Source organism: Linepithema humile, chromosome 7, assembly GCF_040581485.1.
Source record: "Linepithema humile isolate Giens D197 chromosome 7, Lhum_UNIL_v1.0, whole genome shotgun sequence".
Taxonomy (NCBI): Eukaryota; Metazoa; Arthropoda; class Insecta; order Hymenoptera; family Formicidae; genus Linepithema; species Linepithema humile.
In genome coordinates this window covers 964,025-990,012 of record NC_090134.1, presented here as the reverse complement: position 1 = coordinate 990,012, position 25,988 = coordinate 964,025, and the positions used below count along the sequence as shown (strand labels likewise).

Genomic DNA, 25,988 nt, shown 5'->3' with positions numbered 1-25,988 from the left:
TTATTATTCATTTTGCCTACTATATTAAAGGACTATACTAAAGTTGATGCTATCACACAACCATGTCATCTTCTCGCATTGATCTTGCATGCAAAATGCACATTTGTCCCTTGGGGATTATATAAATTACTTGTGTGCTTTTTATTTTAATGCTGTAAAAAAATTGTTCTGTTCTTCATGATTAAAATAATAAAAGTACAAAATGCGTTCTGAATGATTTATTTGACGCTACTAGTGTATTCATCGGTTGATAAATACATATTGATATTATAATAACATCCCGTTTTCACTTTCATATTACATGATACAACATAGGTTTTCATAAAACGAAAGAGGAATCTACAAGTTATCTATAGAAACAATAGGAAGTACGTTTTAAATTAGGAATAGAAAAATTACCTAACTTAAACAACAGTACATTAATCGAACATTAATTATTAAACTTATATATCTTGCACTTTTTACATTTGCATCACAAAATATAGAAAGTAATCACATCCATAGAAAGAAATAAAATATAAATTGTAGCATTGCAGTCTTTCCGTGCTAATTATTATCGTTACGTAATCTGTCAAGGTTAATAATCGATTGTGATAAAAACCTTATTACCATACATCACACATTGTATATCTTTTCTTACTATTTTTCGAAAAGAAGTCATTTTGGGCAAATCACAATACTTATATTATGTTTTAAGGTGGATATACGCTGAGTGAGCGCCAACGCATCGTGAATGAACGGCGAATGTGAATTTTCGCTGTTAAAATTCGGATACGCGTATATTAACAAATGCAAATGAAATGTTTGTTTGCATCGACTTTAATTGCATTCGACTTGATTCACTCGAGAGATAATTATACCGAAAAGTACGCAGGACGGAAATACTGCCATTCGCCGTTCACTCTAAATCCGCACGTAATTTTATTCAATATCGTGTACACTTTGATCGCGTATAACTCTCGTATAACGATATCGTGCATCGTCCTCTTTTCTACATCTTTTATTTCACTAACTAACAATTGCGATATACAATCACGATAAACTCATATTTATAATAATCGTTTTATTACATCGTTTGCATCTTAATTGTGTGCTACAGCAGTTTCAAAAAATTCAATTTATGTGAAAAACTTGTACTATATATATACTATATATGATACTACATATATAGTATAAGTTATATATGTGTGTATATATGATATATATAGTTATGTCGCTTCTATACAAAAGAAAAATAATTTACTTTTGTCAGAATTATTAATATTGGCATTCCAATAATGATTGTAAACGGTGGCAAATTTTTACAAATATTGTTGCGAATTTTAAACCAATATTTCATGGAAAAAAAAAAAATTCTTCTTAAAGAAGAATCTTTTTTTTCTTTCTCTTCTTTCTAAAAAATATATAAATATTTAATATAAACTGATAAATATTTGTAAAATCACGTTTTTTTATATTTTTTACATAATGCAACTCTAGAAATTATAGAAACAATATATTTTAACATATATGTAGAAGGCCATGCCAGAATTCTGAAGCTTAAAAATTTCATCAATATACCAGTGAATCCATAATCGATTACAAAAGAAAATATAATTATACTGTTTAAAAAATCATTGATTTTTTTTAAGCTAGTGTGCGATTAGCGTAAATTTCCTAAGTTTTCCGATCATTTGGAGGAAGGAAGAAGATGCAGCAGAGATCCTATTCCTTTTCCCATTAATTGGCATTTGTTTATATATGGCGAGCACCAAATCTAGCCAGATGTGAATTGTAAACGCAAAAAAAAAAAGAAAAAAAAGACCAACATTCCAAACATTCCAAAATTTACATTTATTGCTGGTTGTTGTTCATTCGTTCAACGTATACCAACCTTAGTGCATACAATACATTCATTTTGTAAAGCATCGTTTATAATGCGAGGAAACGTTTACTTCCATCTCCATCTATTACGAGCGCAGAATCACTGTAGAATATTCAACTGCCCGGTATTCGTAGCATAAACCATTCCTTGACCCGGCTGTGGGGCCCATCTAATGCAATTTAGACTGACGTAACCCGAGGTCTCCCGACTGCTTTGCAACAATTCTCGAATAAGAGCCATACTTTCCCTGTTAGGTTTAATGTCCAAATCGTTTCGAATTCGCCAATCTCGATTGTGCGATCTATAATTGCTGACTGTAGCGTTGCTTCGTCGCATAGTACTGTTATTTATTGAAATGTTATCGTCAAGTATCTCGTCGGAGGAATCGTATGCCGACTCCACGGTCGAATCGGTTGGTGAAACCTTCTCGTTAGGTTGTTTCTCCTTCAGCTTGTAGATTAGAGCCATCGGGAAAGGTCTCGCAGGAACATGAATCCTACGTGCCAAACCCACCAGGAGATGCTGTTGCGTAGGTGATATAGAAACAGACACTACTGTTTGATCGATCTTGGTGGAATAAATTCTTTCGCCCAGCGTTTCCCACTGCAGACTATAAATACCTAAACCGAAACAATAAACTGCATTATTATCATTTATTTATTACATTATATTTACTTTACAAATAATGAAAAAATTGCGTGAAAAAAAAGAATTCTCAACATATTCATTTGTTATTTTAATAGTATTAATTTTTGGGGAAAAATTATTATTTAAAAATATTTGTTTTCAGAGTTATCAACATATAAAGATATGGTATATAAAAATATAGAAACTTTTACTTCAAAAATAAAGCTTGATGATATGTATATATATTTATCTTTGCTTGCTTACCTAACATAGTCGTCATATTGATACGACCCGACGATGGCAGAAGTGTTGCCAGCAATTTTCCGTCCGCAGATATGTCGATACTGGCATCATTATGAATCTTACATTCGCGTACCACAACATTTTTCTCGGCTGAAATAATCATATTAACTCGATAATATATATACATGTAAGTATGCATATGTGCGACATGAACATGTACCTATACGTGTGTACATAATATATAAAAAAGTGTGACGATTTATATCTTTGGCATTACTATATTTTACTCACAGTCTGTAATATCAGGTATATCTCCATTTGAAAAATCCCACGCTTGAACGCGATAACTCTGAATTTCCAGCGCTGAATTGAATGACATGCCAGTGGGTAAATGAAAAAAAGTAGGTTCTAAAAAAACAAATTTATAATTTTTAAACATATGTGTGAAGATACAAGTTTCACATTTGTACGAAAAAAAATCAAAAGTCAAAAGAGTTTGATTACTTAAACGTCTCTATATTTCTTTATACTTTTCCTAGTATATGTCCTGCTGTACTTCAACTACAAGAAAATTGATTTTGAAAATAAAGAATTAAAAATATTTTTTACCATTTTGAATTTTCCATAAAACTGACACTAAATTCAATATTTTATTTAAAAAAATAGAAAGTATTTAAAGTTGTCGAAAAAATTATTCATAAAATATATTGTCTTTATATTTTTAACAAACATAAAATATTATATATTTTTCATGTTCTATAAGTTAAAATGTTATTAATTTTCTTCATCAAACTGAAAGTTAAAAATAAAGTTTCGTACATGAAAATATTATTCTGCTTTTTTTATCTATTGTACTTCTTTTTTTAATACAAAAATAATCTCTTCCCGGTTATGCCGTCAATAAGTATATCATTATATATAAGTATATATTCCAAAGTTAAAAAAAGGAGATAAGTACCATTACCGATGGTCCAATAATCATTATCATCATTTTCTGGATCTTGTCCTCCCGCTTGTCTTTCTCCTCTTCCTCCTCCTCTTTCTCCTGCTCTTTCTTCACTTTCTCTTTCTCTTCCTCTTCCTTCTCCTCTTCCACCTCTTCTCCCAGCACCAGCAGCACCATCACCGCCGTCACCGTCACCATCACCATCATCATCACCTTCACCATCACCATCACCATTACCATTACCATTACCATCACCATTACCATCACCATCACCACCTCCGCCGCCTCCGCCGCCTCCGCCTCCTCCGCCTCCTCCACCGCCTCCTCCTCCTCCTCCTCTTCCTCCGTTTCCTCTTCCTCCTCCTCTTCCTCTGGCTCCATCGTCACCACCATCGTTGCCACCATCACCAAGATTGGCACCAGTACCTTCTATATTCCATGCTCCTTCAGGATAACGAAGAAAAGGAGATGCAAACCGATTGCGCCATAATGCTAGGAACGATGGAGTCAACATCTGATTCAACAGATAATAGCACTTGTTATATAAAGTATATCAAAACACCTAAAATTTTGCACAAATAAGCATGATGATAATAATTGATTAAGCAACGATTTACAAACTAATCTAAAGAAGCACAAACGTTATAAAACTTATACTGCACCCGACTTCTGTTGTTATTCGGCTGTGCGGCCCAACTGGGACCAGGTTGATCTGTCGAGTCACTCGTCCAATCGTTGTTTCTACCATCATTGTTATGGATGAGATTGTTGAGATTAGGTGAGATCAGGTATGGCGGAGGTGTGTGCGGCGGTGTCGGTGGCGTGTTTTGTCGTCTTCGGAGATTAGCCGACAGATTCTCCAAATCGTGCACAGTCACAGGCACACTGTTCACTTGCAATTCGGGAACGTTGAACTCTCGTCTTAAAGACGCGCCCTCATTGCTGTAGGGAAATCTGCGGCTCCCAGGTGCGCCAAATTCGGATCTGCGCAGAGGACGCACAATCTGGCGAAAGGACCACCGAAAAAGGGAACGATCTCTAATGAGAGATCTCGGATACGATTGATGCGAAGATCTGCCATTTTGTTCATCACCCGATGAGGTATAAGTGACGGTCCGCCAATTCGTTCCAACGTCGCTTTCCTGTGTGTTTCTCGCTTCGTTGGCGCGTCGCACCGTCGGCTCGGATACCGTGGCATTTCTGTGATTCCGCCGATAGCTCTCATTTGAGTTGCGCGTATCGCTAGCGGCGTCGATCGTGCGATTCTCAACTCCCATTCTAATCTCACTGTCATTGTCGATCGAGCCGCCGCTTTGAATTCTTTCCACGATACTCTGCACTTCCGCCGACAAGGCGTTCTCGGAAATTGACTGTCGATTATCTTCGTTTTGAGCATTGTAGTCGGAATTGTTGTCGTCGCCGTTGTCACTAGATCTAGTTACTACTGAATTACTAGTCTGACTTCCAGATGACGTGTTAACGTTTTCCGTTTCCCGGTGATGGCAAAATAGTTGTTTCAATTGTTGCGCCATGCCACGGTAACGCCTGTTCCTGTGTATAGAGAAGAGATCCTCTGCAGTTTCTCGATAAGTCGCGCCAGATACACTCGGCGTATCGCGGCTTCTCGAGAACTTCTCCCTGTTCGTGTTTCGCCTTCCCGTGTTATCATTTGCGCGATTACTTTCCGTTTGCAGACTATTGTCGACGCTGTCATTATTACGCGTGTCTCCTCTGTTCTGATTGTCGACCGACAAATCAGGAGTAAAAGGTCCATATTGACTAGATTCCAATTCGCGTCTTGTTATTACTAGCTGTGCTAGCAGCAAGTCTGTTAATTCCAATGCCAGATGTAGCAGTACATACATTTCTGAGAAAAACAGAAATTAATATAAGTTAGCAACTGGGAAGTAAACAATTTTATGTAAAAAAAAACAAACAGAAATTTTTCACATAGAATTATCATTTTTCCATTTATACCACGAATACAATTAATAATCTTATATAACATATGATAAACTTACTGTACATCTGTTCGTAGAGAACATTGCTTTGGGAGCCATTCCCTGATTTTGTTACTTCAAAGAATTGAATCAAAGATCTTACCATCAAACCGAGAACTTGTCTGGAACAATATCAATTGGTAATTGGATTAACAAATTTTGGAGATAGATGTTAATACAAACATCTTGAGAGAATAGAAATTCATGTTCTGCGATACTAAGCTCATTTAAATTTATCGGTCCAGTTGTGTCACGCTCTATACAATAATATAATTCATAAATTATTTTTTACCTAGCTCTTAATCTTGTAGCTTCACGAATCTCTTCCATTTCGCGATTATCATTTTCTCTGTTGGTTTCCGATTGATGACTATCGCCGTTCAATCCTCTATTAACATTGCTGTTTCGTGCTAAAGCTCTCTGCTGTTGAACGAGCCATTCCAGTCGTAGAATCATTTTTTGCAAATACTCAGACGTGTTCGAGCTTCGCATTCGATTCCGAACATCTATATCCATGTCCAAATAATCATTGTTACTATTGTTGTTATTCTGGGTTGCATTCCTGCGTAAATGCCACGGTCTTCTGACATGCTCGCAATGACGAAACGGATTATTGGTGGATTGAGGTCTAGGACTCTGTCTTGTGCAACGATGCGATCTCGATGACCATAGCTTTAAGCGTCTGGAAAACCAAATATGTCGTCAAATGATGATTGATTGTGTAAATTATTACTTAGATACATGTATTAGTACAGTGTGCTTCATTTGAGCATTGACGTAACTATTTTTAAATAATAAAAATAGTAAAAAATCTTCAAACAAAAATTACTTTATCGTTAATACTTGTATCAGTCACGCCAATATTGTGATTTAAATTAAAAATTATTTGTTTTTATATTTTTCCCAGCTAAAGCCTACTTTAGATAATTTGTAATTTGTAGCAGATTTCAAGATACTTATACTTTTTATGTACGTCATAAAATAACGAAAACGTTTGAAAAATTAGAATATATATGTACATAGAAAATACATATCGCTGACGTTGGAATTCTTCAAATATTTTCTATTACAAAAAATTATAAATAGATTCTCGAGTTCTGTCGCGAATTTAATTAGTTCGTCTAAAGCGGATTTTAACTTTATTATTAAACTTTAAAAATGAACACATTGTATCATTCTAGGAATATACATAAATACCTGAGATACATCTTCTGCCTACAACGAAGTCTGCTAGAATTACTGTTAGACGATTCGGATGACGATGGGGAAGCTGAACTCCCACCTTGGTTCACCGAATATTGCGTAGTCGTGGGACTGACATTATTCTGATCATTGCCGCCGTTGTTGTTATCGGTTGAGACGCCAGTTGCGAGATAATCGGTATTCGCGTGCGACGTTTGAACGGATCCATTGGAGTCGACACGATCGATACCGGTAACGAAACTCGAGATGCTGGGTAACGGTTCCGATGACTCCGTCGTCGGTGTTGTTATCGCGGTGACCGCCGGTAAGCTCGAACTGGCTCCGATATTCGACACAACGCTAGACATACTGGGCAATTGCACGTCGCCATCGATCGTTAAATTCGAGTACGTGTGATCGTTGGTCGCTTGCGACGCGTCGCCGACGCGGGAATCGCAATTCTGGCAACGCGACGTCAGCCGGGCGTAGAGACCGTCTAGCATCTCGTTCAGCTTGAGACATTGCATCCGTCGTAATTCAGCGTCGCTCGGCAACAGACTCGAGAGACTCATGTTGGTCGTGCTCTCCTCGACGTTACGAGGATTGCCAGACGACGACGTTGCCTCGTGGTTTCTCTCGTGGCTGGTTATTCCTCTCGAGGTGGACGGTTGACTCGGATCGTACGATCTCGCGTCATGATCTGCCGCGCTACTTTCCCTTTGATAATTCTCCAGGAGAGTTTTCTTGAAGTTCCTCGCAGATTCGCTCGGCGAATTCGCAGCCGACGTAGACGGGCCGGGATTGCTGGTGACATTATCCCTCTGCGCTTCCGTCTGATCGCCGTTCTGTCTTTCCACGCGAACTGTCACGTGCAACGATCGTATCTGTCGTTGCAGATCTTCCCACATTTTTCGAACTTGGCACAATTGAACAATTTCCAAGCGTGCTCTGTCAAAGAATTGAGAAAACTGTTATTTCCGGTTGATGTGCGAGAAACAACAAGAACAGTGAAAAATATATTGTAATTGCATTTTTAGACACTTTTGAATACAATTTTTTGGATACGTTTTTTAATGTTAATCCAAGATCAAATATAATATGAACAAAGTTGTAATAATTTGGGTTTTCCTAAATTCTGATAAATAAAAACCTTCAAGAAAAAAAAACAAACAATTATTTTGAGTCTTAGAATCTCGCAGTGTGCATCGTTATGTTGTTAACTCACCGGCACAAGCGTTGCATGTTGTCAATATGACGATTGAGTAGTTGAATCCCTTGCCGAACTCCCAACGAGCTCTCTCTCGGATCTACGTTGCCAGCATCGAGTATTATCGTGTCTGTGTCGCTAGAATCGAAATTCGTGTCGTCCGTATTACGCTGGTGGTCCTGGTTTTGCTGCTGTTGCCTGTCGCCTGATGTCGACTCGTTCTCACGATTAGCGTCATTTGCAATTCTCGTTGCAACAGCATCGTCGACGCTCTCCGTTAATGTCGTATTCGCTACGTGTGAACCAGAGACTTGCGACTGAAACGGAGCGCTGTTTGGATCCGAATTGTCAGTGTTACACATTTGATTCTGCCCTGCTCTTTGAGATTGGTTCTCGCGTAAGCTTCTGAACGGGAACAACGGCGGTTGTTCGTAACGAGCAGAATTCGCAGACACAGGCGACAATTGATTCCTTCGATCTCTGTGTCTATCACTGACATTCTGATCCGCATCCTCCGAAAGAGATCTCGATCGAATTTGTTCGTCCGTTAAATCGTTAACATACTCTGAGTTTCTGGTGGAAGTATCTAACGGTATCCATCGACTTGTCCATCGACGAGAACTCGAATTAGTGTTGGGGTTAGCATCGTCCAAGTTCGAGTCTGAATTACTGTTCTCCTCGAGCAGCCAATATCCGTTCTCCGAATCATCTAATGATACTTGTTGCGTGGTGTTATTACTTTCCGCCCGATCTGCATGGAAATTTCGTTGGAGAACACCTAGCACTCTCCTGAGTAGGGGTGAATTTCTAAATGTTAAAAATTTCGAGTATACATATAAACAGATAGAAATCTTTAAAAAAACACAACAAAATGTATGATTATCTAATTAAAAAATAAAAATGACTTACGACCAAAAATGATTTCTATGAAAGAAAAATTAATTTTACATACGGATTGTATGTTTAGGGCTTTGTTAAACTCTGAATTTAAATCTGCAACCTAAATTCTGGAATTCTAAATTATGAAACCAATGTAATTTTTCAAGAAATTTCAAGAATCTTTACTTTGAAAATTAAGATGTAAATTTTGTTTTCAAAAAACAGAAAAAAATTTAAGATAAAATATAATTAAATTATAAATAAAGACTTGATTTAAATTGGATAGCAAACTAAAATTTTAGAAAAAATTTATTCTGTTTTGAATAGTAATATTCTTTTCTATTTCAAAATTATTTAATGTCAGATTTGAACTGAAAGATTATAAAAACTCTTAGATATTAAGTTTTATGAAAATAAAATATCTTTTCAAGTTCGAATCTTTATATTAAGTCTGCTACATTAAATTCGAAAAGTTTGATCAGAGATTTAAATTCAGTGATTTCAAAACCTAAATATGAATACTACATTTCGCAAAAATTCCATAAGTGAAAAAATATTTTTAAATTATGCATATATGCCTCACATTAACACCGGCGATCAATTATCAAATAATGCATAACATGTATAATTAAAAAAAAAACGCATTTTGATAAAATAAAATAAAAGTTTGAAAGTATTTTTAATGAAGTATAAGTATTTACCTTTGCCTATTAAATTCTTGAGGTCTCTCTTGTGCGTCTCGCGTAACCCTTGATGTTCTATTTTGGATATTATCTTCATTTGATTCATCATTCAAATTATCAGATGGACTGTTTCCACCAGCTTCGTTCAATCTAGAAGAACTGGCTGTTGTTTCTTGATTTTGCGAGTTTGCACGTTGCATAACAGATTTAGATACGTTCGGTTGAAATGCTGAGTGAGTTGAAACCGTAAAGTTAGACACACTGCTACGTGATGTCGATGCTTGCGAATGGCTTTCGTCGCTTGAAGATGAACTGTCTCCTGAAATAATAAATAAATTTATAGCCGGCAAATTAATATTACGTTCACACTAATGTTATAATCATTTTAAAACAAAAAATACATAAAATTAGAAAATGTTTCCAACATTTTGTAGAGTTAGAAAAGAAATTTTAAAATACTAAAATTTTAAAAATTTCCACTTTGTTCCAACAAGTTTTAAAAATTATAATTTGAGATATGTAAAATAAAAAGATTTTGTTTTTTAAGCATTTAAGATTCTTGTTTCCTCATTGTAGCTATATTGAATTGATAAATCCAAAATTGTTTTATTTTTCTACATTAGTAAACACGCACGTACGATAGAATCCGACTTATATCTCTAGCAAAAATGGATTTCATAAATTACACTTGAGATCTACAACCACCTTTTTCAATGCAAACTGAAACGAGACTCTTCGATAAATCTATATTATTGAATTATAAAAAGAATTAACAAATTTTCCTGCTCCTGACGTCACAATTGAATACAAATGAGGAACCAAGAGCTTTCACAATTGTTTATATTCAAAAAAATATAATTGCAAAATGACCCTAATAGTCTCAATTTACGCTTTCAAGAAGAAGTATTACCAATAGAATGAGATAACACCACGTGCGATCCTGATTTACGCATTCGCCGCCTCGGTGGTTCGTCCTCAGTGTTCGTAGTACTGAATCGTCTTCTCGTGGCTCTCCCGCTTCTCGGTAATGTATTCGTGTTTTCACTATGATCCACCGTTGTCCACCCAAGGTATGTCGCCTCTCCATTCTCTCCGGCAGAACTTGTGCTGGGAAACACATTGAGTTCCGAATGCGATCTATTTGACGGTCTCGATGGCGTCCCGGAACTGGTACTGGGCAATTGTCCATCATTTGGAATAAGCCCCCGCCATTCCGCCTCGCTTAAGTTCACCTGCGAAGGCTCTGTCGCGACGTGACGATTTCGCGACAGAATACCGTACATCGTAAACTCATCTCGCAGCCGCTCGATTCTAGAGCTCGTGTTAGTGAATTGCGCCTCCATGTTGTTGAGCGCTTCGATTTCATCATTCAAAGCGTTACGCAGCAACTGAAGACGGGAGTTGGAACGCTCAAATAAAGTCGCGGTCTGCCGTTGCAATCTCTCTCGCAGTTTCTGTAACCGCATCAAGCACGAACTATTATTCTCGGCGGCAGCGTTCAAAGCTTCCCTCAAATTCTGCAGGGTGGTTCCAATCTCCTCTTGCTCGGAACGTTCGAGTAACAGGCGCTGACACCGTTGCAGTCTCTCGAGGTTCGTGCTGTTCGCCTGTGCGCTAGAATTCAGTTCGTTTCTTAATCTCCATATAGACAATTCATTCGCCACTGATTCGTTTCGGTTATTAGATTCTTCGGAATTAACGGATGACGCTTCCGGCATATCCATAGGGTCTGTACCACGATCGATCTTTAAACGAAATCGATAATTTTTTATACAACATGAGTTTAAAAAAAAGAATTTTTGGCACGGATGGAAAATTCGTGAGTCATCGTTTATTCATTATATTTTTGTTCTTAAATAGATAAATTATTTTTATAACATTTAAAGCAAATTCATTTAATTTTTCAAAGAAATATAAATTTAATTGTGAACAAATTGTAATAAATGTAAATTAAAAAACTAAAAAAAAAACTTACGCATTTAATCATAAAAATTATTAAAAGTTTTACATATACAGGGTGTCTGTCATAAGGTGTCTCACCGAAAAGATACAAGTAGATCTCGTTATTCTGAACAAAAAAGTTCTATACCATTTTACAAACAACCACGTAAAATTTTGAGTAATTAATTTTAAAAAATTGGCCAATAAGCGCGCGATCGGACAGTGGACTGACCGTAGCGGCGGTGGCGGTAACGCGCGTCGTTGTTAACACAGCGCGCGCAAGACGAAAAGTTATTGTTTGTGCGTCGCCTTTTTGTGCCGTCTTCCGCCCGATTCGTCGCGAGTAACAGTCGCGCGTTTCGGGCAGGCGATGGGCCGGGCCGTACGTTCAAATGTGTCAAAATGGTATAGAACTTTTTTGTTCAGAATAACGAGATCTACTTGTATCTTTTCGGTGAGACACCTTATGACAGACACCCTGTATATATTCTTAGATACATAATATATTAAACAAATTTGTTTACCAATATTAAATATTGATAAAAATTACAATACATTGTGAATGATTTTTATATAAAAAATTTGTTGGAGATAGTAACTGAAATATATGATAGAAAAAAATATAAAGAGCGAGAGAGCGAGAGAGAGAGAGAGAGAGAGAGAGAGAGAAAGAAGTATATTTAATAAAAATAAAATAAGATTTCACTTAAAAAAATTTAAATCGATTTGTTAACTGTATGAAAATATACGTCTAAAGTAATAACCTAAATAGCTCACCGTATCTCTGTTTCTGGAAACCTCAAAGTAACGTCTTACGAGCGTCACGTATTGATCGACGAGTTTTCTGTAGCATAAATTTATTCTCCTCTCGGGATCTGAAGAATTGCCTTGGCGCAATCTTTCGTACACTCCTACCCAAGCGTTGTTCAATCGCTCGTACAGTTCGTCCCTATTGTCGCTGATCGCATTAGGCTCTCGGTCGCGCAGCCTTGTCGAGTTGCTCGGCAAATCATCGTCGTCGTTGCCGTCGTCCGCCAATCTGTTTTCGACATTGTCCGTGCTCGCCAGATTGCTGGGCGGGTGAGGAGGATTTCTCGTGATATTCGGATAAGATGTAGCTTCTCTAGTTTGATTCAGTTCTACATCGTAAGGCATAAAACTATTACGACGAATCTCGATTGTTACAGTACCAGATGGTGTACTTGCAGATTGAGCATTGTTACGAAACGACACAGCGGTTCTAAGATGTCGTGCTAGCTCATGATGTCTGTAAGGCCATCGTAGCATAGACATTGTACCTTCGGATAGATTACGGCGCCGCTGAAACCGCGCTTCTTCCTGCCGTGAAGCACTGTTCCTGAACTGTTGATGATGATTGGTGAATCGCGAGAAGCTGGACATTTCATGACCTCTGCGCATGAATAGATAGGCACTGAAAAGATGTGATATCAATTTCACAAACTTTTCAATTTCAATCTTAAAGATTTCTGCACTGGATAGTTACCGGGAAGTATATCGGGAAGTTCGATCCGTAGCGTGATTGTCTGCCAGCCCTCTTCCATAAATCGAACCATGATTCCACAAATGCCAAGGAGAAAGTTCGATATCCGAGACTGGATGACCTTCTCGTGGTTGGTATCTGAAATTCCTAATTCTCTTCAGATTAGCTACAATACAAATGTTCCAACTTACCTAAAGTAACGTATGTATTGCAAAAACAATGTAGATTTCAAACAAAAAAGTCGAAATTGTGTCATATTATGTGCTGTGTTTCATTCTAAATAGATGCTGAAACAATTTTTTATGTTTAATTTTATAAATATATTGTAAAAAAATGTTATAAGTCATTCTGCAAAAAGTTTATACCTAAAATGTAGAATTGTGAAAATATTAATAATATAAATAGATATAAAAGTCATTTTTACATGTGATACACCTAGTTCTTACTCACATTAAACTAGTTCTAAGTAATTGTGTTACGGGAGCTCGATCCCATTGCGATTGAACTTGTGGTGTATTCGCAATTCCCGTGATCAGTTTTCGTCCTAAATTGTCGAAAGCTACATATCTGCAATTTTCATAAAACAATGTATATAAAGTTGTGAAATGTTATATACAAATTAAAATTTTTTTAAATTACAAAACAAAATAGAAACAGTAGAAATTCACAAACCAAGTACTTATAAAAATAGATAAAAAATGTCTAGTCAATAGATAGTAGATCTGCAAATAAAAGAGATGCTTTCCATTTATTTGTGTATTATACACCCCTAAATTTTTTAATGTTTTTCTTAGATTATCCTTGTATATTATTTCAACATACAAGATGTCTATTTTCAGATTAAATATCTTTACTGCTATTTAAAGAATAAAAATTGATTAAGAAAGTTGCAAAGTCGAAGAAGACTTCTCGATTATCACATTTGCCTCTTTGAACTATGCAACTTGCACTTGCCAGTTTTTCAAATCTTTAATAGCAGTAAAGATTCTCGTGATAAATAGAACAGCTTGTACATATTACTACATACTTATATTATACATACATATGTACATATTTATATTATTGACATAATAATATAAGTTTCTCTTTTTACACCTTTCTCGCAATATTTTTTTGTACATAGTTTTATTTGAAATAAACGTACCGCACTTTTTCCTTATCGGTCTTTGTAGCAGCTACAGCAAACGGCTGAGATTTACTCCAGTCCCAGAAATGAATTTCATTATATGTCGCTATAACTAATAATCTTTCGAACGGATGGAACGCGAGCGAAGCGATAACTGTATGGCTATCAGCGTTCCAAATTTCACTACCACCCTATATTCAAAATTAACACAAATTTAAAACAAGATTAAATTGAAATTTGCAGCCTTTAAATATAAGTTGTAATAAATTATATAATTCTAAGAACTCACACTTAAATCCCAAACGCGAACTTGACCTCCTAAACAGCCAGATGCTAAGATCTGACTGAAGGACGGGTGAAAAGCTATGCACCATGGAGTACGTGGATGTCCGGATAAAGTTCTAATATTCTTTCCTGTAGTAATATCTGTGATATAAACATTGTGGTTCCCATGTGTAGACGCTACCATGGTTCTAAAATTATTATTTTACAATTTTGAGATATTTTTATAACTCTAAAATGTATTACGTTTTTTTATAAATATATATATATACAAATCTAACTAACATATACATATTCCATTATTACTTAAACTTTGATACAAAATTTCCTACAAATTTTTCATGCATTTTCTGTCACAATTTCCAGCAAACTTAAAACAAACAATTTATTATATATAAATTTAGTTATTGTAAAAACTTCTTAATGCTTTCTACTCTATATATTTATAGAGAAAGACTTAAGAACTGCTCAAGTTTCAATAATTAAAAAAACTTAAAAGAATTAAAGAGTAAATCAGCTGATTATAAAATAAAAACAAACCTTGAAGAAAAAAAAACAAAAAATAAATTTTTTCAGAAACAATACAATTTTTTATTTAATTGTTCAAGAAAGGAGATTTCTCTTCTCATGGATTTCTCCAAGAAAAAAGTCATGAAAATATCAAGTTTTTCCAGATAATACCTTAACAGCATATTTTTTTCTATCTTTATGTTATCATATTTTATTACTCATTTGCACTGATATCTTACCCATCAGGACTGAAAACCATCAAAAAAGTGGCTCTAGGAATACCAGGCAAATCACATTTCTGCAAATAAAGAAATATTTTTACAAATGCCAAATATAAGTAAATACCATTAAAATTGTAAGTTATATTATATGTAAAAACATACTAATTCCTTGTGATCGCGTAAAACAAGATTTGCTTCAGCTATCGGCTCTAATTCACGCGTGCTAGTTTTATACGTTGTGCGCAATCCACAATCCCTGAACAGTAAGTTGCGTAATATATTGCTCGATTTGCTGCAGTGCAGCAATTTCGATTTCTTCTTAACCTTCCCCATTTAGAAGATTGTTCTTTCAACTCCTGAATAAATTACAAAATGTTATATAAATATTATGTACTGCGTACATCAGATATATATACATACACACACATACATACATAAAAATACCATATTCAATACTATTCAATAAAGGAAAAATAATTCTGATAAATAATTTTTCACTACAATAGTTTGCTTTTGTTTTGCTTTGTTACACTTGCATTATTCAATGACTTTTTTAATTTTTTTATTATTAAAGAATTAATACATAAAATAAATAAAGAAATAAATATATTGTATTTATTTGCAGAATAGCAGCACTATAACTTTGTATTTATAACTCTTCACAACACAAGAGCACTGATTTATTTTTGAAGGAATAATATGGACAAAAATATTTTTAATCTCAACTGCACAACCTTACTACTGTTTTGCTGAAGTATTTCAAGTTGAAGCAATATATATATATATATATATATATATATGTGTGTATATATATATAATATGTATATATATATATATATATAATTGTTAAGGTAGGTTAGGCCCAAAACCGCCCATACTGACCCCAACAAAACGTCGACGAAGGGGCCAGTCCGATTACGAGAAAGCTAACAATTGTAATACATAATATGTGTCTTGCGATCCGGGGAATATAGGCGACTTATTTCAAGTCCATAACGTTGATTACATTGCGCCAGGCTAATTACTGATCGTTAGAAGCCGTATGCTGCTCGGGAAATAACAACGAACGAAGTGGAGATTCACATTCACAGCTACGTTTCCGCATTTCGTCTCCTCTCCCTCTTTCAGTCTCTCTTCTCCTCCTTTCTTGTAGGGAGATTTTCGTTTACCTGCGAGATTTAACGTTCCATTGGAGCGATGAGGATGGGAAAGAATGCACTTAACTTCACATTCGCGGCGAATGTATCCCTATAATCTGTAATCTATCGGAACATCGTTGTCCTCTGTTAGCTCACTGAGAGGCTATCTATATCACGAATGATCACGAAGCATTGCGAGTTTCTGCGAGAGCTCGTCGGTCACGTTTACGACTCGATTAAATTCTTCGCGCATCGCTAGATGACGTTTAGCGCCGCGCTCATTTTGCAATACTTTTCTATAACAATTTTCATATTAAATTAAAAAGAAGTAAAATTTGCGAATTGAGAAATTGTTTTTTTCTTTATTTTAAAATTATATAAAAAATCTCGATAATTTTATTTTGATAGCAATCATTACTTTGAAAAAATATATAATACTACAGAAAAAGGGTTTAAATATTTATGAAATATTTAAACCCTGTTTTTTTATTTTTTTTTTATTTTGCAATTTTAATTATTTTTAGTTATTTTGTTTAATCAATAATGTTGCTTGTGAACATACTTACACGCTTTGCCATTTATTCAGGTATCAAACAAATGTTTTCATTTATAAGCAAATATAATTGCAAAGAATATTTATTCACGATATAATAATACAATATATATGTATTTCGTACAAGCTCTTTTCGGTCGCTTATATAATAATATACTTTATACATAATAAATTTCTCTTTGTGTATTTGATTCTTTGTGAATGCATTCAAAAGAATTCTTATGTACAATACTCAGTAAAATAATTTTTATAGAAATATCTCCGATTTTCCCTCTAAAATATATTATGATTATATACAATTGAATTGCTTGACTAGTTAATTTATGCTTAGACATGATCACTAGAAACGCTTGTTTCAGACGCTGTTCTCTCAAACATTCACGCAAATTCTGCAAGACAAATTAAGACACTATTTCCTAGGCTTCTTGTCGCAACTTAATGATCCAGTATACGCATATTGCCCGACACAATTTTATTTTCCAAGACGGTTCCGGATGGCAGGTCTATACGTTCTCCGTGATTGGCAATTATGATGACTGTACCTTTCAACGTTACTCCTTTTCCAAAAGTAACATCTCCCGACACTGTCAAATGATCCAATTCAAGAAGATCCGGTATTGTTGGGAATCTAGTCAGAAACTCTTTCACCTGTGAAAAAAAACGAATAATTTAAATATCCCAGTGTCCAGATCCCAATCTCTAATCACATATTAATAAACTAATTATTTAATATTTATAAATAAAAAAATTAAAAACGTTTGCATATAAAAAGAATTAAGAATCGTTGCGTAATATTTAATTACATAACAATTAATACAATAAGCTCAGATTATATTATGTAAGATTTTAAAATAAAACTAGAGATGAATAGAAATAAAAAATAAATTAATAAAAATTAAAATAAAAGCTAAGCTCCTACTGACTTTCGAAAAGTGATTGTCTCCCAATTTGATCAGTGGCGTCGTTGGGAACATCCTTTGAGGACTCATTACAAGAGATCCGTTACGCAGCGTATACAGATTACTCATTACGAGCATCAGATCGGAGGTCTTTTTCACCGGCAGGAATCGACTGCGTGGCACATTTATACCTGTGGAATTAAACATACATCTTTAATTATAAACACGAATTGTTAAATAAAGCATAATTTTGTGAAAGTGCCACTTTCTGAGCTTACCTATACTTCCTTCGAATGATTTCATAGCAGCTCCTACAGCTGTTTCAAGCTGTATTATATTTAGGCCATTCGGGAAGGTCTTATTGTTCACAATTATCTCCAAATTCAAACCTTTTTGATCAAGTACTCTCTCGATGGCTATTCGAAAAAAGTAGCACGCGTTAAACAATAATTCTAACATGCATTAACATCCAGCACAATGTCAAGTGCTTAAAAAATACATACCACTTAGTTTAATCCAGAGGTTGTTAGTGTTGAAGTATTTAAATGTCTTAACGGACTTAAAGTCGTCAATATGATCCTTGGGAACTTGAGCTATCTCGAGGAGACGGAGTTTATCCTCGTATTTTATAAGTGTACCACCCTAATAAAGTAAAATGTATAATTACGTAAGAATTATAGAAGAAATATATTTTAATATAAAACTTACCTTAACATCTGCTCGTGTTTTATCGGTCACTTCCATCACGAATTCGAGAGGTGGTTCCGGTCCTTGGCTCAGCAATAATTTCAAGATTTTTATGTCTACCGTAGCACCGAGATTATCGATGTTTGAGATAAAACAATATTCACGGCCCTGAAACATATTCGAGTATCTCATAAGCGCGAATTGTTCATTATTATTAACTTAACTATTAGTTAATTCCTTAACTAATTAACAAATAAAAACGTTTTGTTTCCAAAAATTTTCCGAAACACCAATTAAATTTATGTAAAAATTATATAGCCGAGATTTCTTGAGACACTAAACTAAAAAATAAAATAATACAATTAATTTAAAACATAACTATTGATACGTAATTTAAATGTAATATGTGCAAATTAAGATTTCAAAATATAATAAATTTTTCTTGTACTTTACGAAAATAATACTCTTTTGAATTTAAACAATTTTGATATTACATTAGAATTTAAAGATGAAAAACCTCAAAAAAATAAAAAATTCAAATACGTAAATCTATAGGTATCGTGTTTTGCAAAAATACTTCATTCGAAATGACGCACGTTTGCATTAACATTTAAGAGCTTAACAAATATCAAATTTCAGATCTCATATACATACTTCTCGGATAAATTTTTTAAGTAAGCCAGAATTCTGGAAACTCTCGTAGAAGTCCCCGTGGCCAGGTGGATACCAACTATTAACAGATTATACATTATTTTACATAATTGTTAAAAAAATATCATTAGAGATTTCACGAATATCATCTTACGCTTCTATATCCTCATCAACTTGAGCGTGCTTAGCAATCGGGAGCAGAGAATCCCTATTTATGCGCGGATAACAGCTCTGATTGAAGGTGTAGATATCTATATCAATTCCCTTATATTTTCTAATTATACGTTGCGTATCGTCGTCTGTGTTGAATGAATCCATCAGAATGAGTGGCACATTGGCGTTGTACGTTTTATTTAAATGCTATTAATAGAAGTCATTATTATAATATTATAACTATGATTAAAATTTTAATTGAGATAATACGATTATAAGCAAACATTTCAAAGGAGAAAGAAAGAGTAAACTGTTAAAATTTTGATTTATTGCCATACCTCGATTTGTTGAACGGTGAGATCTAGGAAGGTAAGCCCATTTCGTACGGCGATCACGGATTTCGGTCCATGACATCCCATGCTCGTTCCAAGACCGCCATTCAATTTAACTACAACCAATTTGTCTAATAGTGCCTTCACCTCGTTGGATTCCGGTGATGGCAACGAGTTATAGTTTTTGACCTGTGTAAAGAGAACATAATCTTAAATCAATTTAATTATTAATACAATACAATTATAATAAATTATTAATCAAATTTATTTACGCATTTATTGAAATAATTTATTCATTAATTTGCTTTAATAAATAGATATAATCTATCTTAATTAATTTACCGAGTGCACTTATTAAATTTAATTAATAAAAACAGGTGCTATTAAAACTTCTTAGAAAAAACTCTATATTTTCTTAAAAAAGAAACTTCTCTAATCTCTTTATAATTTTTTTTTTTCCTTACCGCATCTTCGGGCAGTTTTTGAATGTGGTCCCATTCCAAGGATGGACCTTCTTCCTGCAGGTAACGGTCGAACAGATGTTTAAATCCTACGAATTGCCGTTCGACCAATTCCCTCTGGTCGCCATCGCAGGCGGTCGCCTGCAGGTTCTCCAGCTCACGTTGCAACTCGGCACGGGCATCCCTCTTCGTACGCTCGCGAAACGCCTGCGTATCTGAAGAACTGCGTTGGTGACCGCGAGCCTGTGAAGTTTACCTCTATGATAGCTAGATGAAAACTTTTTACCTATTCTCCGTATAAAATCCGCTCCTTCCGCCTCGGTAAATCGATCACTAATCGAACTCAAAAGCGCACACATAATGACTTTAAAACCGCAGCCGTAGAAAAAAAAAGTTTAAAAAAAAAGGAAAAATAAATAAATCGTGTGTATAGGATAATCTACGTGTCTACAGGCGACTGTAAAATCGCCTTTTCTAAAAATCCGCTTAAAATCTCTACGAAAGATTGTTGGAGTAAAATTCCCGTACAAATGTACAAATGTATTACGCAAAATCGGCTGCGTGCGTAAGCAGTTGCAAATAAGCGCAAGGAGAAATTGGCCGTTTTTTTCTTCTTTTTTTTCTTTCACTCGTTTCACGCGCAACAAATCGTCTTCTGTTTTCGAAAAGCACGAGAGCGATCGCACCGTTCAGGATGTCAACTGATCGAGAGATCTGCCGTGATTCTTTAGACATGGATTCTAATGAGAAATTAATGTCGGAATGAATTGCGTGATAACTGTGTCCAATGACAATGTAAGTTTAGAGAATTGCCATGACGTTACATTTCTACAATAAATTAACGTTATCATCCTAGGAAAAGAAAAATTCTTGATACACAATCTTTCTTGATTAATAGAGACGATGATTAACGTTTAATATCGTATCAATATTATACGATACTCTTTAATCTGCCTTTGTTTAATTATTGTATATGAATGCGACTGAGCAGATATCTTTGCGTAAATGACGATAAACAATTGGCGTAAACCGTGACCTAATGTCGCGTTGATTACGCTTATCGAGAGAATTTGAGTTAAGTGTAATTTGAAAAGAGTTTATCATATTATATTTTGCTCCAAGTTTTTCTTGTGCAACCCTGTGAGTATATCGTTGAATTCAGAACAAAATTCTCTAAAAATACCTCCAAAAAAAGTTTTACTTAAAAAAATTTAAGTAGACTTATTCCTTGACTTATTTAAGTTGAGTCTTGACGGAAGAACTCAAAGTCAAACTGAAGTTACCATCCCATGTTTCCCTCGAAATCGCAAAACTTTTATCTGAAATTCTTTTCCCACAAGTGTCTTCTTTTTAAAATATTTAAGTGCTTAAAATGAAACACACTGAGTAATGTAAAAAAAAAAATTGACATAATTTTTCCCTTTCGACGTTATATTTAGTATGATTGTGCAGCCAAGAACTAGAAGCTTTATATAATTATAATGGTAAAATGAATAACATCAAGTCGATAATTTGACTCCATTATTTCAGAAAATAAATTCTTTATCTATTCTTAAAAAAACACAGTAAAAAATACGACGGAATGCGTCTATTGAAGCGTCACCTTGACTTAAAGTTCAGATAACGCGCTTAGATAGGATTAGTTTTCATTTCTTTACTTTTTATGGATGAGACCGATAACTAAAAATGTACAGTGCATAATACAATCGTCTATTTAAAAATTTGACTTTTAAATCTACTTATCGCAATGACTACGATATGTACTGGAAAAATTCTGATCAAGTATCATTAAGAAACCGCTTTGCGTCTCTAATTGTGCAATAGAATTTACGTAAGATTTATCACGGGAAATTCTTAGAAATATTATCATGGGATATTTTTAGTAATCGTTAACATTAATAACAAATGCAAATCAACGTAACCGTTTAGATACATCGTTTTCTGTAGTACTTTTATACACGGATTCCCGTCGAGAGGATACGATAACTGACATTCGGATGATGTTAGTCTTCGTGAACCCTATGGCTTATGATAAGATAAATTTAAAGAACGAATTGATACCATAAATTTTATCTTTTTACGCAATTCTACTTCAATTCAACCATTTGTAGTATTAAGATCAGAAAAAGTCGAAAATTAAGAAAACGCAATAAAAAAGGATCAATGAGAGAAACAGATATAAATGCGTAAATATTTATGATAGCAGGTGTTTGTAAGATAATAATTATGATGACGTCAGACACTTCAATCCTCTTCAGCGATATGCTAACTAAATTTGGGATAATAATTGGCACATTCCTATTATCTCGCCGGCTGTTATAGATATCTCACGATACACACCAGGATACTTTCATGTAATTACACTTTCTTTTAAATAGCGTATACTTTTGCATAAACTAATTTTCTTGTTACTCTGCGTATAAAATTTTTATAAAATAAAATACTCAATAAAATATTTTGTCTCTATATAAAAAAACATAAAACACAAAATATCTTGCATTAATTTTTTTTGTCATTATCGTAATAGCTCTGTACAGAAATGATAAACAGAATTTTGAAAACTTGACTAATATGTATAAGAAAGAAGAAAATTATACAGCTCCATTCGAAAAACATAAAATGGCTTTCAAATATTGAAATATTTCAACCTTAAAAAATAAAAAGAAAAATTTTCTCTTTATTATTATTAGATTTTACGTAGAAAATTACAACAAAAAAAGAGAGTCTGCTACGTTTTCTTGTACCATCTTTTACCCTTTGCTAATTATTTTATTATTTATTATTTTACGATTCTATAAAACTTGTTTTTACGAACTTACATCTGCATTCTAATCAATTTTTTGCTTCTTATTGCAGTTTTATACGTCAAAATATCTTTTTCATTTATTCTAAAAAAACATGATTTATAAATTAAGAAACAGTCGCAACTTATGAGAATATGTGAAATTGTGGTAGATAAGCGCGCCAGAAGTCATTCGATACCGGATTCATTTTGATATAGAATCGTTGAGGGTTAAAAGACCAACTGATCAGTACTCACAAACGATCACATCGCTGCATGACGCTGCGTACTTGAGTCGCGTTTGCCTATCATTAGCTTATATAACGACAAATTAACACGCAAATCGTCGCAAAATATTATATAAATTCTTGAGTGTGAAATAATCTCCTTAAACTTTTTAATTCTAACAGTATAAAATTATAGATAGCAACACAATAAACTTAGAATATTTTTCTCAAAGGATTTCTTCACTTAATGAAGCAGATAGAGCCACGAAATCTTTATAACGTCTCGAAATTAACATTATATATCGCGACAAGTTATATATTAAAAGAATATATTATTTCCTAAGAAAAATCCTGATTTTAAAATAAACTCTGCAGTTCTCTAAAAGTTAATATACCAAAGAAAAAGTAAATAAACATAAGAATTTACTTGCCACATTTATAATAAAAATAATTGTTATATGCACAAAAAACAAATTTGATAGAGATAGAAAGTATGAAAGTCGAAAAATACAATTCTTGATTTTGCTATAACTTAGTTTTTAATTTTTGATCCTACAGAGAAAATTCTTTCGGGCAACGACATCATTAAGATAACTGACAATGACACAATTCTTCCTGTGTGCGTTCTTAAACAGATATTATAAATTGATAATGACGCTAATGACTCTCGATATAGTCACAATGTATAATGTATACTATATTCCTTATTGCGAAAGATCGAGATGTCTTCTTAATTAAAAATGTTATTTCGACTTTGTCGACTACGATTGACGATTGAGCATTGAATGAAATATCCGTTTGGCTTTTCAGGAAGAACAGTTGTTTACTCAAGTTTTGTAAATTAATAGATCTTGTCGTCGAAAACCACGAAACAACACACGGAGTGGCATATATATATGGATTTCCAACGCTGCTTCCGATAAGCGAGACGCACGCGACGTTCCACTCACGCCCACAATTACTTACTTGATACAAATAAGTCCCCATGTGCGATACCTTGTACACGCGTACCAGACGATTGGCAGCCGAGAAATGCGACGGCATACGCGGCCGTGGAGGCGAGATTTCGAGCAATCGTGAGCTCGCGCGCTTTGAACGCACTCTTCGTCGAAGCACGGCGCAAACGCGTGTGCTTAACACGTGACAGACAAATGAGGTGGATTCTACTGGAGATACGGGGAAGCATTTACGCGATCGTTCTCTACTCGTTTAGACCGGCAATGTTTTCATGATTATATCGGCAACGATGGTCCCTCGCGTTCCTCATATTTTTTTTACACGTTCCGTGCCGCGTGGATCAGCAATCCTGAACACTTCATTTAAGCTGTTTATAAATAAAATATTACACTATTTTATAACGTGCTTTATATACGTTATACATCTTCATGCTTTTTATAATTATAATCTTAACGTATCTTATAAACATATATAAATTTTACAATATAAATGGAAAGTTACATAAAATCAGTGCGGCACGGAACGTGTTAAAGTCACACCTGTCTATTTATCACACGCTATGCCAATGTAGAAATATCTTTACATTTCGTTGGCCAATTTATGATACGATTACATATGACATATGACAAAATTACGCATACTACATTCTCTCGAATAATTTCTTCAATATTCTATCAAACGTCGTTCGCCATTCGTGGAGAATTTTTTTGAGTTTTGCAATTATACTTGACAAATCCACACACGCGCGCGACACTATAAATTCATTCAGTATTGTGCAAGTCGTTGACTCCGTAATACATTTACGTTTTTCGAAATGTTTGGAGTTTCCTTCCCGATTTCTATTGTATAAAATGGACGACAAATGGTATTCTTTTATCCGATTTCTGGGACAAATTGCATTTCGCATTTTTGGGATACGCATAATTTATTAAAGTAGTACAGTAGGTGATATTAATGAGTTACACCTTTGGTTAGGTACTTTCAAACGTTAATGTCTAAATATTCGCGCATCACTGCTGTTTAAAACATCCCGAATTATATAAATAGCTTATCAGTTGTTTAAAAAGTTAATAAAAAACTTTAAACTAAAACTAAAGCAAAATCCTCAAACAAAAGCGTAAAGCACTAATTATGTCTACTGTATGAACCTATATATGTGTGATGTGTAATAATAAATGCAACAATTGTCTAGAAATATTTTTATACATCTTCGCAATCAGCTGTTCTGAGATTAAGAGAAACAATTAGCTAATATTAGCCACTACACATAACCTCAAAAAGTGCGTGACGCATTATACTATTAAAAAACGATACGACCAGAGCACAGAGAAAGATCAAATAATTTTGCTTTTCTATATTTCTGAAATTTTCTATCAGCTCTGTATTTATCATGTAAAATAAAAAACAAAAAATATATGAAACATATATGACATGAACTAGCTGCAAATCAATCAGCGGATATTAAATATAATAAAAATAAAAATAGAAAGCTCAAGTTTACCTTTTTGTCATCAACTTGTAACATTATTTGTCGATTTGGAGCACTCGTCACACTCGTGCTGCGATGTCCTTTATGCAGTGGCGAAGGTCACGATAGATCAACCAACAGCAGCCGAAACCCGTCGCTTTTGATCACTTTCGAATGTGCTGATGTGGCCTCCTAAGCACCGTGTAAAATATTTCGAACCGTTACGAAAGAATCCATATTTACATCGAATATACGAAAGAACCTTGATCGCGAGATGCGCCGGTTTATACAAATTTGTCAACACGTCGGTAATTACAAATGTTGACTATACTAACGGCGATGTTTGCTCCTTAGTAGTTGCACTATATTGTCGTTAGAATGCGCTATTTATATAATTTTTGCGGAAAATTGCATTAATCCATTCAGCCCGTATCAAATTATACATTGGAGATTAAAAATTGAGCTAT

The 25,988-nt window shown here is 34.4% G+C and overlaps 2 protein-coding genes across 8 annotated transcripts; both read right to left on the bottom strand.

Moving 5' to 3' along the window:
• Positions 1–203: 203 nt before the first annotated feature.
• LOC105678490 (uncharacterized) lies at positions 204–16,587 on the bottom strand. 6 transcript variants are annotated; one of them, XM_012377894.2, is made up of 20 exons: positions 16,095–16,587; positions 15,375–15,568; positions 15,231–15,289; positions 14,489–14,672; positions 14,218–14,390; positions 13,524–13,640; positions 13,077–13,220; positions 12,871–13,004; positions 12,350–12,711; positions 10,542–11,376; positions 9,650–9,950; positions 8,088–8,876; positions 6,878–7,810; positions 5,973–6,362; positions 5,702–5,802; positions 4,343–5,547; positions 3,699–4,194; positions 3,026–3,142; positions 2,756–2,884; positions 204–2,484 (listed from the first exon to the last, which is right to left on the bottom strand). In XM_012377894.2, the coding sequence occupies exons 2-20, from the start codon at positions 15,543–15,545 to the stop codon at positions 1,964–1,966; spliced, it is 7,161 nt and encodes a 2,386-aa protein (XP_012233317.2). In that variant the 5' UTR covers positions 15,546–15,568; positions 16,095–16,587; the 3' UTR covers positions 204–1,963. The 6 variants fall into 6 exon arrangements, with proteins under 6 accessions (XP_012233317.2, XP_012233315.2, XP_012233319.2 ...); XM_012377892.2 differs by having other exon boundaries at positions 3,693–4,194; positions 16,095–16,586; XM_012377896.2 differs by having other exon boundaries at positions 3,693–4,194; positions 8,088–8,858; positions 16,095–16,586.
• Positions 16,588–16,971: 384 nt separating this feature from the next.
• On the bottom strand, positions 16,972–25,814 carry UGP (UDP-glucose pyrophosphorylase). Of its 2 annotated transcripts, none has more exons than XM_012377793.2 (10): positions 25,555–25,814; positions 20,091–20,330; positions 19,633–19,815; positions 19,296–19,501; positions 19,145–19,220; positions 18,512–18,658; positions 18,307–18,445; positions 18,082–18,219; positions 17,828–17,994; positions 16,972–17,552 (listed from the first exon to the last, which is right to left on the bottom strand). In XM_012377793.2, the coding sequence occupies exons 1-10, from the start codon at positions 25,576–25,578 to the stop codon at positions 17,340–17,342; spliced, it is 1,533 nt and encodes a 510-aa protein (XP_012233216.1). In that variant the 5' UTR covers positions 25,579–25,814; the 3' UTR covers positions 16,972–17,339. The 2 variants fall into 2 exon arrangements, with proteins under 2 accessions (XP_012233216.1, XP_012233215.1); XM_012377792.2 differs by lacking the exon at positions 25,555–25,814 and adding an exon at positions 24,063–24,219.
• Positions 25,815–25,988: the final 174 nt, after the last annotated feature.

Bases quoted from the DNA above. Each gene is read 5' to 3' on its own strand.
- LOC105678490 (XM_012377892.2), bottom strand. From the start codon at position 15,545: ATGGGGAAGGTTAAGAAGAAATCGAAATTGCTGCACTGCAGCAAATCG. The intron at 13,221-13,523 runs GTGAGTAAGAAC...GAAGAGAATTAG, and splicing joins TTACTTAGAACTAGTTTAAT to GAATTTCAGATACCAACCAC. The intron at 8,877-9,649 runs GTAAATACTTAT...TTTAACATTTAG, and splicing joins CAAGAATTTAATAGGCAAAG to AAATTCACCCCTACTCAGGA.
- UGP (XM_012377792.2), bottom strand. From the start codon at position 24,140: ATGCCGTCGCATTTCTCGGCTGCCAATCGTCTGGTACGCGTGTACAAG. The intron at 19,221-19,295 runs GTAAGATGATAT...ATCTGTTAATAG, and splicing joins GTTGATGAGGATATAGAAGC to TTGGTATCCACCTGGCCACG. The intron at 17,553-17,827 runs GTCAGTAGGAGC...TTTTTTTCACAG, and splicing joins GAGACAATCACTTTTCGAAA to GTGAAAGAGTTTCTGACTAG.